Raw genomic sequence first — 16,641 nt, 5'->3', positions numbered from 1 at the left:
AGTGGACTGTTGGAAAAGTACCTAAAGAGGTATGGAAACATAGCCTACCATCCAGTATCAGAATCTGACAGGACTGGTGGTGTGCCGGGATGACACTAAGCTTTGGGGATGGGATACATCACTTCACTAAGGCCTAAACTAAGGGAGGTCCATCCATATAATAATAAAACAATTGTGACATTTAAGTCAATAAAAGACAATATTCCAAAACATTTTTATTACTCATATTAATGTAAACAAACACAAATTATTAAATAAGTGTTATATCTAAGGAAAGAGCTCCGCCATCCTTTAGAGAAAAGTTTGAGAAAAGTGATTGAAAATAGTGCCATGTTACACATTCATTAGTTTGAACCATGTGAACTACTGCTGAGCTTCAGTGCCACAGACAAGTCCACGTCAGAAGAAATACTTAAATGCACATGCAGCGTTATCCTACCATTTTAAAGAGGTTTTTCTTTTCTCTAAACCAGATAAAAACTGAAACAGTTACAGTTTCTCAAAATTTGAACTATAACACAGGCGATCCACAAACGGAGTCCATTGTATTACATTAGTGTCCTGAAACCATCTGGCCATATCTAGGCTCCGCAGTGGCTTCATACTCAGCTCCAGCAGAGCTGTGAGTCTGCCCTGTAGTGTGTGGATTCTTTAGTGTTCAAATGAATGAAAAGGAGATTGCAGGTTCTACAGCCTTGAGAGGATTGTCCTTAGAGGGAACTATCCTCAGAGTGGAGAGTGTGGGGTCCGCAGGGGCTGGTTGGTCTCCTCAATGTCCAGCTCTTGGTCAGTGTCTGACAGCTCTGAGTCCAGCTGGTGCTGTGAGGGTTGAGGAGACCGGGGACTGTGAGGTTGTCCTGTAGAGGGGCTCCTCATTGAGCTGGGCTCACACTTGGCTCCCTGAGGTGTCTCCTGGGGGACAAAGGCAGGTTTAGGAGACACTCTATCACATGTAAACTCACATTAAGCCATCTTACCTGTTTGAGTCGGCGCCACTTGGCTCTGCGGTTCTGGAACCAGGTTTTCACCTGAAAGAGATGAGGCACATTATTATATGTGTTCACTTGTATAATGACATAATGTTTTTATGGACCTTCACTGTGAATATCATGCGTGCCGTGGTGCTTACCTGTCTCTCAGTGAGCTGCAGACTCTTGGCCAGTCTCTTGCGCTCTGGTGGGGACAAGTATTTCTGTGAGTCAAACTTCTTCTCCAGTTCCAGCGTTTGCTCGTTGGAGAAACGGACCTGACCCCCTTTTCTCTTGTGTAGGGGTCGTGGGAGGAAGGGGCCCCACAGCAGAGGTTTGCCTGCAACAGCACAAAGGTATTAATTGTCAAATATTTTTTATACATTCATTTTTCACTTAACATTATGCAAGTGAAGATCACAGTGAAAATATATATTATTTTTTTTCAGCAAGAGAAACAACTTTGGGCTTTAGACAGGGACAGCAGGACAGTCACAAAGCTGCATTTATGGAATAGCCTATGTGTGACCAAAATACCCTCCTCTGCTGCTCTTTTATGTGTTTCCAATGAAGAAAGAATTTAAGGTAAAAGACCAAACCATTTGAAATATTTTTTTTAAGTTCAAAAAGAATCAAAAACAGCAATTGTTTTTGCTTGATCTCAGATGAATTGATCTTACACGGGTTCTAATAACAAGAGCAGATTTAGTTGGAGCTTAATTAGGCTGGGCTTGAGGAAGCGCGTGACTAACAGCAAAGACAGTTTCCGACTCTGGCCTTGCAAGAACAATAAGCAAAGAAAATAATAATAATGTAGACCCTATTGTTCCGGACATTTGTAGCCTTAGCCTACTTTTTTTTTCATTTGGTCCAAATTAAAGAAGAGAATTTCCCGATGAAAATAGCTGGGCTGTGTAAAAACCTTAAAAACACAGATAAAAAGCAGAATAACAAGGTGTGAAAGATGTGAGTCTGCGCACATGAGATGGGCCTGATTGTAGTGTTTGTGTTTTGTTTTGTTTTGTTTTGTTTTGTTTTGTTTTGTTTTGTTTTGTTTTGTTTTGTTTTGTTTTGTTTTGTTTTGTTTTGTTTTGTTTTGTTTTGTTTTGTTTTGTTTTATGGGTTATAGCGATTTTTTTTTACTATTGCTCTTCGTTCTAAATCGTTGAGATTGAAAGCAGCTACAGGAAGTGCAACAATAGTGAACGTATCAGCGCCGAGTGTTTCCTCTATGGTTTCTATTGAGGATGTGGAGAAATAATCAGCAGCGCGCAGCGCGCCCCGAGGAAGTCCTGGCCCACTCCTCCATCACACTATCAGCGGAAACAGCACTGCAGTGGCTCGGGCCCACAACCTGGGCCACGGTCTGAGGCCGGAGCGCACACAGTGTGATGGTCGCGCGCACATGGAGTGTCAGCGCGCGCGTCAATGGCCCGGCTCCTGTGAAGTTCCAAACAATAGGATTCAGGAAGAAGAGTCAGAGCCTGTACCAAGTGCGCGTGGGTTTAATTTGCCTCAACAGATTTGTTTTTATAGCCTACTACCCGCAAGTGATCTACCGCATAACTCAAATCCCTGAATATGCCCCTTCAAAAGCGCATTTCCAAACGCGCTAAAGGCAACATGTAGGCCTATGTCTAAGTGACTCTAATCGAAAAGGGAAAAAAAAAAAAAATCAAACATGAATCACCAGTCAGATGACACTTGTGTCTGAAGAGAAAACACCCTGTCTCGTTTGTTGAAGCATAAACCATACAGCGTTAAAACGCGCACGAGAAGCGCACGAGAGCCCAATAAAGGGTTGAGAAAAAGTTAAGAAAAAGCAAAAAGAGAACCCCAGAGTTATTATAGGCCTATAAAAATTGAAACGTGAAAATCCAGTGAAGTATGTCAGAGTATTGGGATATGTGATGAATAATGCACTAAAATGTAATAGAGTTTGACTTAGTGCCATTGTTAAATTACTAAAGTGAAATCGAAAAAGAAGCAAAATACAGGGTTTGAATTTTCTCATTGTCAACATGAAAGCTTTGGAAATATCACACAAATGAGTAAAAGTCCGTTTTAACTTAGAAATATTTTGCAATTCAAGTAAAAGATGTGTTTAAAGAAACAAATAAGAAAAGTACCTGTAGTGACTATACTGACAACATTTCCAATGGCATAGGCTGTAATAATGATGATGATGATAGCCTAATAATAATAATAATAATAATAATAATAATAATAATAATAATAATAATAATAATAATAGTAATAAAAATAATAATAAAAAATAATAATAAAAAATAATAATAATAACAATAGCCTAATAATAATAATAATAATAATGAAGATGATGATGAAGATGATGATGATGATGATGATGATAGCCTAATAATATAGGCCTCCCTACGTATGTTATTTATGTAAACATAATCTGAGAAGAGCTTTTATTTTTGCCTACATCAATGAAAGGACTACTCGTGCACATTAAATAAGTCCACCCTTTAATAATAACAGTTCTTCCCAATCACAAAAGACCGCAGGCCTTCAGCTTATGTCCCTGTCAGCACATGGCACCCAACATGACCCGCATCGGTCAAGTGGGTCCCACAGAAGACTCACCCAGAGGCTCGTGGCGGAGTAGTGTCTGCGCGTAATCGCCCATGGCGCGCGGCTGCGGCTGTAGCGGGTACAAGGGCCCGGGGTATGGCCCTGACGGGTAGTGCGCCGAGAACAGTGGGTGCAGTGGTGTGGGTTCGTAGATGTGGGTACGGTACGGAGGCACCAGACTCGTAAAAGATGAATGTGCAGAAGGAAGATTAGGGGTGTGCACGAGCGGCGCAGGGCAGGATAGGGACCCGCAGGACACCGAGGTTGCAGGCCCGCTGCGACTCAGAATGTCTTCGATGGAGAAAGGGGTCCGCTGTGCTGGCGGCTGCGTGGTCACGGCCGCATACACTGGCACCGACATGTCCATAGTGTCCGGGTCTGGTGCTACACCCCGAGGAGTCCGTCTTGCGGTCTGTGCGTAAAGGGGTGTGAAGTGCCCTCTGTGGGAGTGCTTTCGGCAGTTTGTGGGCAGCTCAGATCTCTGGGGCAAGTGCACAGCAGCGTTACCTCCCACACTGAACCGTTACGCGTCTGTGGCGAAGGGAAAAGTGATAAGCGCGCGGCCCACTTCCTGCAGGTGTCCGAGCTTGCTCCTCATTGGCCAACTCCAATGCGTGCGGCCCAAAGAACCGAGATAAGTAGTTCAGGAGAATCAGTGTCCGCGGCCCATCAGTGTCCGGTAACGGACGCATCTGTCGACCTGCAGTTTGGCGCACGATGCCGACCAGCGATAGGCTTGTCAGCAGACGGTTTTTCATCTGCGACGCTGCCAAGGCCTCATACGTTGTTTACATTAAAAATATAAACTATGAGCAAAACTAAAAAGTTTGAAAGAGTTTTTTATAGGCTTAGATCAAAAAGATCTCGCCTATGTGTAAAACTAGCTACATCTTGCCTATAATACCACAGTTAAGTTGTAGGCTATTGCAAATCTCAATAGACGGAAGTGGACAATCTTAATAATTCCTAGATTGGTCATTCCAGAAGCGTGTTGTGTATGAATTAAAAGGCCGGAGGCAGCCCACATCCTGTGAGCATTGTAGCGGTTTCCTCAATCTGTTAAACAATAACGCGGACACTTCTGTGTTTGAGAGTGACACCACGAGCCTGCGCCAGATTTTTTATGATCATTGTGTTTCCAAAGGCCTTATCAATGCTTGACAATGTTCGATTTTCTAATGAGGGTTAAAGCGAACTCAATTCTAACTTTCCAACGGCTCCAATTTAGATAAATTGTCAGCCTCGAAGCAAACAGCCTTGAAGTCATCAAAGAAGTCACCAAAAGGCTAATATTTATACTGGGGCAATGATTGCAGCGCATTGATCCTGCAGCTTCCCCTGGCGTCAGACCCGTGTCCAGAGTGATGGATCAGTCGGAGCACTCGGCCGCGCTGTGGCTCCAGGACAGGAGCCCGGGCTATATAGTAATATAGTAATGAGCTCAATAATCAAAGATTAATAGTTGAAGACATACTTTATATGAAAGAGGCTGATAAGTTTTAAGTCATAAATAAAATTCCAACATGTGACTAAAAAAACTAAACAGTCCAACAAACATGAACAAATGTGTCACTGATGTTCTGTCTGAGAAAAAGCAAAAATATGTTTAAATGATGACTGAAATTAAGAATATTTATCACATTTAAAACAAGAATGTCTTATTTGACTTAAAAAGAGGGGAACACAATATTTGCAATCAAAGTAGAAAAATAGCTTAGCTTCTCAAAAGTCACTCAAACTCTGACAAATATTTAAATCAAAGTAGTTTAAACATATTTAAGTTATGAGCTTCTCCACTACTGCTGCCTTTTTCTCCGAGTCAGGATGGGGCTCAGAGGGCGCTGCTGTTGTGGTCTGGTCGGATTCGGGACAGGGCTTAGAAGATGCTGCTGTTTCGGGGCAGGACTTGAGCACTCTAAGAACATGTTCCAGTGTCCATTGTTCCTCATGCAGGACGTTCTCCAATGTGAATGGGCCCTGTTTGGTCCTCATCAGGGATTTGACATGAGCGCACGATGACAAAGCTGCAATATAACATCATTTATTTCACAGCATCACCATCATTTCTACTCAAAGAGGGTTTGTCTCACCTTTTCCCAGGTCATCCACTAAGCTTCTGACGTAAAATCCACCTCCACACTCAACATCTGCTCCATAGAGAGGGGTGCAGATCAATATTAAAACGAACATATGTAACTTGAAGGAATTGTTATGAAACATTATATAGGAGTGTGGTTCTCTGACCGAGGGTGAACAGAGGAGCGCTGAAGTCCTGCAGTGTTATTCCATAGACAGTCACAGGTCGAGCAGGTTTAGCCTCCACCTTGTGACCTTGTTTCAGCAGCACAGACAGACGCTGCCCATCCTTTTTCAACGCCGAGTAGCTGCAGAACAAGCAATGGAGCCTTTATTCAGATTATCTCATTGACTCATGCTTCTAGAAAATAAAAATAAATAAATACATACATACATTTACTTGTTATCCAAGTGAATTGAGTGGGTAATGTATAAAATACTGTTTCATCATAAATTAGAATTGAATAATTATAATTTAATAAGCATGAGATAAGCTTTTAATGATTAATGAGATTTTAACAGACTCTGGAAGTGTTTCAATCATTTTTCAGAGGGACAATATGGAACGAAATGCTCCCTGAGAAAGGCTTGCAATCCACTGATCAGCGGCACGGTAGCGCAGCGGTTAGCGCCTCCGCTTCACAGCTAGAAGGTCCCGGGTTCGCCTTTCTGTGTGGAGTTTGCATGTTCTCCCCGTGTCTGCGTAGGTTTCCTCCGGGTACTCCGGTTTCCCCTACCACTAAAAACATGTGCAATAGGTGAATCCTCCAGCCAGGTGATTCTGACCATCAGCCTGGCTCCACATCATGGAGATGGGTCCCTGGGTGCGGCACTGCCGTCGACCACTGCTCCTTACGGGTTGCCCCAGCGGCATCGAAGGATGGGTTAAATGCAGAGGACGAATTTCCCTACGGGGACAATAAAGTATACAAAAAAACATAATGGTTCCGTGATCCACTTTTGGGTCCCGACCCATTAGCTGAGAACCGCTGCACCACTGAGGAGCTTTGACTTGCACTCTGATCTCCACTGATTCACAGTATTTCTTCTTTTCTGTTTGAAAATGAAATGGGCAGTGGTTTTGGATATAAGGTGTTTAGTGCATCGTGCTGGCTTTATTTACTTTTAGAACCTAGTGCAAAGATAGAATAGACTAGAATGAAAAACGTCATTGTCTACCATGCACAATTTGCCTTTGGTTGGCTCACACTCATTCAAGATTAGCAAGTCAAGCCAGCAAATATAAAATAATACTTAGTAATACATTAGAAGTTCATATTAAAATCAGTTCCTTGCAGACAAAACAGCCGATTGATTTCCTCAAAAAAATTATCGGCTGGAACAGACGGAGCGATGATACTTACAGTGGAGGCACCTGCATGATATCCCCAACAAAGCTCTTCAGCTTCTCCTCAATGTCTGACCGAGTGATGTGCTCTGACCGGATGGAAAACATGGGTGAGAAGCAGAACTCCAGTTTGTATGACTAACCGATTCCAAAATGCACTCACCAAAGCCTTTCTCCAGGGTCACAGTCCCAGAGGCGTCGAGAGTATCTGTGGCTTTCCCCAGTTCACCGACAGTAGTATATTTCTGACAACGAGATGAACGAAGATGAAGTGTCTTTGACAACATTAAAGGCTCCATGTTTCATTTTAATACACAAAAAGAAACACTTCTGTCAAAAAAATGCTAAAACAGACTCACCTTAGATCCTGCCAACATTGCACTGAGCATTTTTGTTCCGTTTCCAACACCAACCACTGCAGAGAGACACAGCGGTCAATGTATTGCCCCCTAAACATTCAGAATCTGTTCAACCCTAAGCTGTAAATGTACACTGCCTGACCATGAAAAAAATGTGCACCTTTAGGTCCAGGTTCACTACATGAACTTTCCGAATGACCAGGTATTTCAATCAAAGGATTTGTTCTTCCCTGATGGCACGGGCAGATTCTAAGATGACAATGTAAGGATTCATCGGGCTCACATTGTGAAAGAGTGGTTCAGGGATGCATAATTTTCTCACATGGATTGGCCACTACAGAGTCCAGATCTTTCCCCTTTGGAAAATCTTTGGAAAGTGCTTGAGAAGGCTTTGCACTTTTCAATACAAGAAAAATGAATGCACTGGATCTTTCAACATTGCAAACGTTTATTGAAACAATGTCAAAGCAAATGCGTCCAGTAATCAAAGCTAAAGGCGGTGCAATTAAATTGACCTTTCTTTTGTGGGGACTATTTTTTGGTCAGGCAGTGTCCATTGAATATTGAAGTACTCGAGCAGTCCACCTGAAACCATATGTGCAGTGTCCAAACATATTCTAACGGTACTGAAGTTTAAACAGCACATTGGGACAAAAATGTAAAAAAGAAAAACAGGGAAATTGGCGACACCTTCTGATGAACACTGATCAAGTCAGGGATACGTGTTAAATAGAAATTCATTCTTTCACCTTTTGAGCTTTAAGGAATGATCAAAAACATGATTCTTCATCGAAAACCTTGCCTAGTATTTTGCTTCATTCTTATAGTTTTGTGTATGTTTTCTTCTACTGCTAGACTCCCTAGATTTAATTGCGTATTTGACAGAACCTTGAAGTGTCTCCTGCATTTTTAAAGTCCATCAATCAGAGATCTTCAACCTGTAGCTCTCCGGCAGCCCTCTAGCCCCCTTTTGATAACTTGTCAAAGCAACTTATCACACTATTTCTTCATGTGTTTGATAAGTCACATTTTAGATGTATTTTCTTTTTTGTTCTGATCATTTTAATAGAATCAGTGAAGTATGAGGACAAAAGTCAAGTCTTTTCTTTAATTATGTTGAAACCCTCCAGGGTGAAGTCATCCTAAGTAGCATAATTACAGAAGTATCTTATAGCTAAAAGCTCACTGAGTAAAAAAAGGTTTAAGACACATGCCATGAACCATATTTGTTAAACTATTCTGGACACGCCCTGTCATCATCACTTTTTTTTGATTCAGCTCACTGGCTAAGGACTGGTGGATGTGCGTGTCCTCACTTATTACCACACCATTGATTTGTTAGCATGCCATTAGCTAAAATGGTGATATAATGGTGGTTATTTCCCCTATGGTCCCAGAATAGCCTTTTTCATGTTAATTCAAAGCATTTTAACTTAACCTGCTGGCCCCCCAGAGAAATTGTAAATGGAAGAAGAAGCTGGGAACAGATAGGGTAGTACTTTCGTTCGTCAAATGGATGCCGTCATTGATTTACTTCCTACCTAACACCCCACTGGCAGCGCTGTCCAAGGTCCCTCCGTGGCCCATCTTCATATGCTGCCTCTTCCTTTTCCGCGGATTGGAGTTGGTGACCCCCGCTTCTGATAACACAGTCACACGTGTGGATGTAGTGTCGACATAGCATGAAAACACCAGTGCACCCCTGTACCTGTCAGTAATGCCTCTTTGAGCGTGTTCAGAACATCTGCAGAAGTGGGTCCCTGTCGTTTGTACACAGCAAACACTCCGTTCAAAGCCTGAAGTTTGGGCAGAGAGCTGCTGAGGGACACAGCGCTGTTACTCAAATTTCCAGCCATGCTTTCTCTTCCTCGTTTTTAAAGATCAAATTGCCCACAAGCTCCATCTAGCGTCCACCCATTACAACTGTGGGGTCAAAGCAAGCAAACACCTACTAAGCTTTTTTCTGCATGCTATGTGTCCTTGTTATTTCATCCAAGATTATATAATTTTAAATGAATATAAAAAAGTTTTAAAAAAAAATTGACCTCCCTCCCACTTTTATGATCTTTAAAAGTTGATTAATCGTACAAAATCATAATCCACCAGATGGCGGCGTTGTGGTCAAGAAAAGAGTTTTCAGTTTGACTTCAATAACCGTGATGCTTTGCGTCACATTTTCGTTTCTGTTTACTTCCGCGTTACGGTTAACTTCAGTTGACTGCTGCTGCTGCTATGCTGATATTGAGTTGTTGACTGTGTTGAAATTAGAGGTCTGTATTTATTATCTTATATCTTATAGACCTAGTCCTCGTTTGAAAATAAATTGTGTCCCCGAACAATACAAACGAGTCCAGACTCATCACAAGTCGTCATGATTATCATATTACTAGCATACACAATAGCTTGCCTGTGTTTTTTGTGTAAAAAGTAAATGGTCTCAACTTTTATAACCCTTTATATTAAGGAGCCACTCACCCATTCACACTCTCATTCATGCACCAATGCACGTAGACACTGTCTATTTGATTAATTGGGTACTACTGCATTCACTGAAATGTTATCTTCTTATAGGTTTACCATTGAAATATGAACCACTTTTTTCTTGCAGGTTGCGTGTGGGAATGGGGGATTTGAGGAGCACGTATGTGAGTCTGTGCAGGGAGAGCGGCGTGGAGATCCAGGAGAGTGTCTTGTCCCAGCTTCAGGGGGGCCCTCGGCTGGACCTCGGCGGACACAGCTTGTCTGCGGACACCTGCTCCATGCTGTCTAGGACCCTCCACAAGAACCATACGGTCACAGAGCTGCTGCTGTGTGACTGTATGCTCAGCGAAGAAGGTATGAATCAATGGATGCTTCCAGGTCTTAAATTAATACATGGGGTTTTGCTTGAGTTGGATGTAACATGTGGAATAGGTTTGTAATTTTTACATTTTTACATAAGTGGCTTAAATGGTAAGTGTGCTTGCACAGAAAATGAATACCCGAAGAATTCACATCCTCATGCTCGGACCAATGTGGCAATGTCAGCGGGTGCGTTGACCTGAAGCCACTCCCTTAGCAACAGCACTCAAAGAGGCAAACAACGGAGTTGACATGATTGACGCACACACGTGCGACAGCCGCACCTTGTGCCACATTTCAACCAATACATTTATCAATTCAACTTGTGACGTAGTTTGTTTGCTCATTCGTTGCTTGTTGCTGATGGTGATGGTCATGGAATTCCCGGATGTCCGAGGAATGACATGTACATTATTTGGTCCTAGCTTTCTGGATTGGAAAATTGTGTGACCAATTGCCATCCCTATGCCAGCTTAATTCTTGGCAGGTTGCCATTTCCCACGACATTCTCACAACTTTTGGAGGTGGTCACCTAGCTAAAAACTATTTCCACTATTGCTATAGCTATTTACAGTTTTTTTGTTGCAAGTACAAAGGTTTCCCAGACTCTGGGCCATTGGTTTAATACAAGGAAAGTGTAGCTATCTGTTATTCTAAGAGACTTTCTTTGTGTGTTTATGTTAGGGGCTGTAGCACTCTTAACTGGACTTATTGGAAGCACCTCTTTGAAAGTTCTTGATTTGAAGGTACAGTCCCACTCATAAACCAATGCGGTGTCTAATTGTTGAGTTTGACTCAGTGACATGTATTCCAGGGCAATAATCTCAGAGCTGCTGGCGCTGAAATCCTAGGACGGTTGCTTGCACAAAACAAGTCCTTAAACAGGTGAAGTTTATGACCAAATACTATGTTTTGCAGAAGGTTGTCTCCGCAAGGTTTGTCCACACTTTCTTGCTCTCTTAGGCTGGTTTTGGAGTGGAATGCTCTTGGCCTGTGGGAAGAGGCCTTCTCTCTCTTTTGTGAAGGCTTGGCTTTGAACCCAAGTCTGAAACAACTGGATCTTCGGAATAATCAAATCAACCACCAGGGCGCGTCAGAGCTCGCCCATGCCCTCAGACGTAACAGCAGTCTGGAAGTGTTGGGTACCATTTTTTTTTAATCTCCGTCTCTATAGCATGAGTTCAGTTTTCATGCTTTGTGTATATAATACACATCACATGATTGTTCTGCTGTATGAACTGTACGGCGGTTTTTCCAGATCTGAGATGGAACAACATGGGTCTTCTGGGTGGGCGTGCTCTTTTGGAGGCTCTACAGAAGAATACATGTCTAGTGCAGCTGGACATGGCAGGAAACAACATCCCGAGTGATATTTTGAAAGCCCTTGGTGAGCTCTCTTAGTATTTCATTCAAGGGGATTTAATCACAGATCTCAGAGTAACTGACCAAACAATTATGATACTAAAATAGCAAAGTTTGAAAATCGAATAAAAAGTTTAAAAAAAACATTGGCATGGTGTAAGTGGAGTGGTCTCTTGCTGAGTGCTCTGTGTGACTGTTTCAGAACAGAGCATGGCTCATAACAGCGAGCGACAGAGTGCAACGAGGGAGAGCCGGAGCAGAACACAGGTCCTCAGTAAAGAGATCCAGATCCTGAAGGAGGAGAAGGGACGGCAGGTGACTGAGCATGAGTGTTGGAGCTGCATGTGTTTGTGTTCATTGTTCATGCTTCAAACTGTTTTGTTTGTGGTGGACTTAGTTTGTGAGCTTGATGGAGACCATTGACCGACAGCGAGAGGAGATGGGACGCTCGGGCAGGTCAGAACTCTGTGCATTATGTTTAGCACATATTTTGACATCCTCATCCTTGTTCTTCATCTGAAATAAGAAAGTTTAATAAATGTTTTCTTCAACAGATGTACAACTGTGCAAATGTCCCAACTTCAGGAAACCCTGAATGCAAGGACGTCGGCTGTCAGTTCTCTTACTGCCAAGTATTAATAATTTAATACTATTTTATATTATTTTAATGAATCAGTTGATTCAATTTGTCAGAAGAGGTTTTAGAGAACAACTAACTTAAAGCTTTTGTTATGTTATTTTTCCTGATCAAAAATATATCTGTAGTTGTTGAAACTCATTACATAACTTTTACAATCTACAGCACATACAGTGCTGTGAAAAAGTATTTGTCCCCTTCCTGACAATTTTCATTTCACAAGGACATTCCCAGTGAATACAAAATGCAATGATAATCAAATTTATTAAGGAAAAGAAAAACCCAAACCTCTCTGGCCCTGTGTGAAAAAGTAAATGCCCCCTCTGTGATTAGCTGTGAATGACTAGATTTGTTTGGTTCAGTTTCATCGGCCGCTCCCAAGCCTGATCACCACCAAGTTTGTTAAAGAAAATATCACATTTAGATCGGTCAGACAAATAAAGTAGGCTACAACATCTTATAAGAAAACCTATAATGCCACGAAATTACAATTGCAACGACAGCTCATCTAGGAGGTCACCAAAGAACCCAGAACGACACCTGAAGATCTGTAGCTTCACTGGGCTCAGTCAAAGTCAGTGTTCATGACTCAATTAGAAGATCAACACTGAGCAAAAATGGCCTCCACGGAGAGGTCCAAAACCAAACCACTGCTGACTAATAAGAGTAGCTCGTCTCTCATTTGCAAAAAAACATCTGGATGATTCCCAAGACTTTTAGAGAAATTCTCTTTGGACTGACGAGACCACTCTGGCGTAAGAATTTGATCAAAAGAACAGCATGCCAAAAGTCAAACATGCTGCTTCAGGACCTTAACAACTTGCTGTCATTTGTGGAATAATAAATAATTCCAACAGTCTACCAGGCAATTCCTGTAAACATTCGACCATCAGTTCAAGCTCTTACACTCAAGCACTCTTGGGCCATGCATCAGGACAAGGATCCCAAACATATGAACAAATCCACTTCTGGACGGCTCAAAAAGAACAAATTAAAGTTTTGGAGTGGCCAGGTCAAAGTCCAGACTTATATCCAATTGAGATGCTGTGGTGCGACCTGAGCAATTCATGCGCAAAAACTAGGGGCATTTACTTTATCCCCTTAATAAATGTGATAATCATTTGCAAACTGCATTTTGTATTCACTGGGATTGTCCTTGTGTGATATAAAATGTGTGTGGTAAATGTAAGAAATCAAGCGCTGTATTTGTGCTTTTTTTTTTTTACATGGTTCCCTCTCCATTAGTACCTTCAGAAGCCTCTCACTGATCAAGTGTTCTTTGCAAACGTAATTGAATTTGAAATAAATACAGGGCTATCCTAAAGGCAGAATAAAGCATGTCACCTTACTACATGTCCTTTGTGAATAAACACTGTCCTGTAGTTATGATGCCAAACATGGTTTTGCATTAGAGTGTTTTAAAGGGGTTAGGTCTTTTATTGTTATACATTTCAGAATGGCTCTCGTTAAAAGGTACGCAAAAGAGAACACAAAGATAGTGAGTGACAGTGTGGTGTCTGCAGGTTACAGATGGCTGAAGCCGCACTGGCTCTGTCGGAACAGAAGAACACCAACATGGCTGCTCTGCTCACTCAGACAAAGACTGAGAAGGAACAGCTGTGGGAACAGCACAACAGAGAGAAGAAGAAAGAACTAGAGGTATCACCATTCATGTGTTTCTTATGATTTACTTGTAGCAAATTAACATATCTATTGTATTGGATTATTGTCTCCTACAGGACAGTGCTTTCAAAGAAGGCAGGCTCCTCAAAGAAATTCAGAGTCTGACCAACCACAATGTCCAGCTCAGAAATAAGGTAAACCCTCTGTGGCATGACCCTCGAGGCTCATGCTGACCTCTGTGTTTGTATGGCAGGTGGAGGAAATGGAACGTAGGTGCAAGTCCCAGCAGCAGCAAGTTTTTGAGCTCAAACAACAACTGACCAACAACACGGCAGAGCTCAAGCTTCGACTGGCCCAGGCCGAAGGTAATGGTTCACACGGGCAAGGACTGAAATTATCTGAATCTGACACTGGAAGAAGAAAACAATGGATGGCGCTTTTTCCCAACAAATTGTCAGTCTATTCAATCAGATGCTGCTTTTCACAGAACGTCTGGAGAAGGAGAGACTGCATTCAAAACAGGCTCTGGAAAACCTGGGCAGTTTGCACCACAAAGAGGTCGGCTGCCCTTTGGAGACCTTGTGTCCACAGACCATAGACTTCCACAACATATTAATGTGTGTCTGGTGAACAGGTGGAGAATGTGAATCGTCATCTCGAGGAGACTGAGAGAGCTTTACAAGAACGCATCTTTAAACTTGAGGCTCAGAGAATCCAACTGGAAGAGGTATGCTGTAAATCCACATCATTAGGTTGATGTGGAAAAGCACCTATATCCATTTGAGCTGATCTTTCCCGTTCCCGTTTCCCATCCCACAGGAGGTTAGCCAGACTAAAGCTCTGTGTGTGAGTGAACGAACCCAGGCACAGGATGAGCTTGGCCGTGTGAGGGCGCAGCTTCGATTAGAGGAGGTTTGTCTGTCCTCTTTACAGGGCACGTGTAAAAGCTCTTCCTCAGAGGTGCTGACTGTTTATTGTATGTACTGTGTACGTATGTGCAGAGGGAGCAGGTGTCCTCTCTGAAGGAGAAGTTGTCCTCCCTGCGATGTTCCCTGCAGGAGGCCCAGCTGCACTCGTCCCAACAGAAGGACCTCATCTCAGATCTGCAGACAAGGGGCAGCCAGCACAGTGTGGAGGTGGACTCTCTGAGGCGAAGAATAGACGAGCTACAACAGGTCTGCATTACCGCTAATGGGAAACATCCAGTAATCGTTCTACGATGCATGTGATTTTTGTGTTTAGCAGTTCCTATGTATTTCGCTTTGCTCTCAAAAGTTAATGCCCCTGGATGTGTTAAAATGGGGACATGAGCATCTTGTTTTGATAACATAAATCACTAATCTAATTCTTTTACATTTAAATCTAATGTATTGTACCAATGTTGTATGTATACCTCAAACACCGAATGGATATGATAATGACGAGTGTAATATTAGCAGAAAAACAAGAGAGCAACCCCAATTTATCATTCTTAATTATTGTCAATGGTTGTCCAATAGCGGGAGTTACTGGGTTTCTTCGAGTTGGCCTCATATGCTTTGGTCACGTAAACGCTATTCTGCAGGAGCTGTCAGGGAAGGAGCAGGAGAAGGTGGCGGAGGTGAACAAGGTGCGCGTGGAGCTTCAGGAGCAGCTCGGACGTCTGGATACAGAGAGGATGGCGCAAACTGCTCTAAAAGAGAGAATCAACGCTGTGGAACGAGAGATGAAAGGTTTGTCCATTGTTCATTTGTTCAATATTCTATTCGACCATGGATGTTGAATGGAAATTAAGATGCAGTGGAGTTGGAGGTGGACTAATAAAGTCAAAAGGCAGGATAGTGAATATATAGCAGAGACATACTGAGATTTTTCATTCTTTTTTTGTGTACAGTGCAGAGCAGCAACCACAAGGAGGCGCTCCGGGACAAAGACAGCGAGATCTCATCTTTGTTGGAGAAAGTACGGCTGAGAGATGCACAGATCCAGAGAATAACAGAGGCGGAGGCGCAGCGAGCCAGCTACTTACAGAGCGCCATTCTCACTTACGTGCAGGGCTCTCCACTGGGACAATTCGGCAGCCCCAACAAGTCCCTCTGACCACAAATAAGTCAACAAACTGCTCTGGGTCGTATGAGTGAGAAGCAGACAGCAGGCAAGGTCTAGACTGATAGATTTAACACAACATGAAAAAGCAAAGGTTTCATAAATGTTCATGCATGTAACTTTTACTGCTGAGCGAATTGAGAATCATGAACATGTCTTTGGAAAGAGACAGGAAGAGAAGACAAGCTGAACACTCTGCTACGGAACTGCACAATATACACACTTGACTTGGCTCCAATCACGTTTATGGGCCTGTATGGACAGAAGAAGTAGAAGAAACATCCTCTGGTGCTTACAATTTTTCACTCTGTTTGCGCTTTCATATTTAGCTCTATTTTAATAAGAAAAAGAAAAAAATCTGCATCTTGCTACTGTGCCAATAAAACGTTTTTGTTTACCAATGGTCAATCAATCAATCAATCAATCAATCAATCAATCAATCAATCAATCAATCAATCAATCAAAGAAGCTTTATTTATAAAGCGCTCATACAAAATGTAAAAAAGTGCTGGTAAATCCTCTTATGATGGAGATCAAGGCAGCCTCACTACAGTCCTGAAGGGCAGACATGGACGCACTATCAGTTAAATGTTATAGGGTATCATTAAGCCATAAGGGAAATTGTGTTATCACAGCAGCTTCATGATGATCTTAAAAGTGAAGCAACCAATAGAAAAAATATATATAATTGAATAACGTTATATATTTATTAAATAATTAGCGGGAACTAAATTTGGATGTTAAACG

General features: G+C 42.2%; 3 protein-coding genes across 3 annotated transcripts; 1 reads left to right on the top strand and 2 right to left on the bottom strand.

Annotated features, from left to right (window-relative positions):
- Positions 1-266: 266 nt before the first annotated feature.
- hhex (hematopoietically expressed homeobox) lies at positions 267-4,236 on the bottom strand. The gene is made up of 4 exons (XM_079577440.1): positions 3,576-4,236; positions 1,130-1,308; positions 978-1,028; positions 267-912 (listed from the first exon to the last, which is right to left on the bottom strand). The coding sequence occupies exons 1-4, from the start codon at positions 3,928-3,930 to the stop codon at positions 727-729; spliced, it is 771 nt and encodes a 256-aa protein (XP_079433566.1). The 5' UTR covers positions 3,931-4,236; the 3' UTR covers positions 267-726.
- A 979-nt stretch (positions 4,237-5,215) lies between these two features.
- Positions 5,216-9,211, bottom strand: trub1 (TruB pseudouridine (psi) synthase family member 1). The gene is made up of 8 exons (XM_079577409.1): positions 9,055-9,211; positions 8,888-8,986; positions 7,347-7,402; positions 7,151-7,232; positions 7,004-7,076; positions 5,808-5,947; positions 5,654-5,710; positions 5,216-5,587 (listed from the first exon to the last, which is right to left on the bottom strand). The coding sequence occupies exons 1-8, from the start codon at positions 9,200-9,202 to the stop codon at positions 5,340-5,342; spliced, it is 903 nt and encodes a 300-aa protein (XP_079433535.1). The 5' UTR covers positions 9,203-9,211; the 3' UTR covers positions 5,216-5,339.
- Positions 9,212-9,531: 320 nt separating this feature from the next.
- lrrc45 (leucine rich repeat containing 45) lies at positions 9,532-16,257 on the top strand. The gene is made up of 18 exons (XM_079576716.1): positions 9,532-9,616; positions 9,955-10,181; positions 10,872-10,933; positions 11,002-11,072; positions 11,151-11,329; positions 11,446-11,574; positions 11,752-11,864; positions 11,947-12,005; positions 12,104-12,181; positions 13,710-13,845; positions 13,926-14,003; positions 14,063-14,174; positions 14,297-14,367; positions 14,444-14,536; positions 14,629-14,721; positions 14,811-14,984; positions 15,374-15,521; positions 15,683-16,257. Exons 2-18 carry the CDS (start codon positions 9,968-9,970, stop codon positions 15,886-15,888), a joined length of 2,016 nt encoding a protein of 671 aa, XP_079432842.1. The 5' UTR covers positions 9,532-9,616; positions 9,955-9,967; the 3' UTR covers positions 15,889-16,257.
- The last annotated feature ends 384 nt before the right edge of the window (positions 16,258-16,641 follow it).

The sequence above is a fragment of the Gobius niger genome (assembly GCF_951799975.1).
Source record: "Gobius niger genome assembly, chromosome: 19".
Classification (NCBI taxonomy): Eukaryota; Metazoa; Chordata; class Actinopteri; order Gobiiformes; family Gobiidae; genus Gobius; species Gobius niger.
Note: the sequence above shows the minus strand (reverse complement) of the source record. Positions and strands in the feature narration are given on the sequence as shown.

Coding starts and splice junctions, on each gene's coding strand:
- hhex (XM_079577440.1), bottom strand. CDS start 3,930: ATGGACATGTCGGTGCCAGTGTATGCGGCCGTGACCACGCAGCCGCCA. Junction 1,029..1,129: donor TGCAGCTCACTGAGAGACAG/GTAAGCACCACG, acceptor CATCTCTTTCAG/GTGAAAACCTGGTTCCAGAA. Junction 913..977: donor AGTGGCGCCGACTCAAACAG/GTAAGATGGCTT, acceptor TTTGTCCCCCAG/GAGACACCTCAGGGAGCCAA.
- trub1 (XM_079577409.1), bottom strand. CDS start 9,202: ATGGCTGGAAATTTGAGTAACAGCGCTGTGTCCCTCAGCAGCTCTCTG. Junction 7,403..8,887: donor CGCTGCCAGTGGGGTGTTAG/GTAGGAAGTAAA, acceptor GTCTCTCTGCAG/TGGTTGGTGTTGGAAACGGA. Junction 5,711..5,807: donor CGCTCCTCTGTTCACCCTCG/GTCAGAGAACCA, acceptor TCTATGGAGCAG/ATGTTGAGTGTGGAGGTGGA.
- lrrc45 (XM_079576716.1), top strand. CDS start 9,968: ATGGGGGATTTGAGGAGCACGTATGTGAGTCTGTGCAGGGAGAGCGGC. Junction 13,846..13,925: donor AGAAGAAGAAAGAACTAGAG/GTATCACCATTC, acceptor TGTCTCCTACAG/GACAGTGCTTTCAAAGAAGG. Junction 14,537..14,628: donor AGAGAATCCAACTGGAAGAG/GTATGCTGTAAA, acceptor CCCATCCCACAG/GAGGTTAGCCAGACTAAAGC.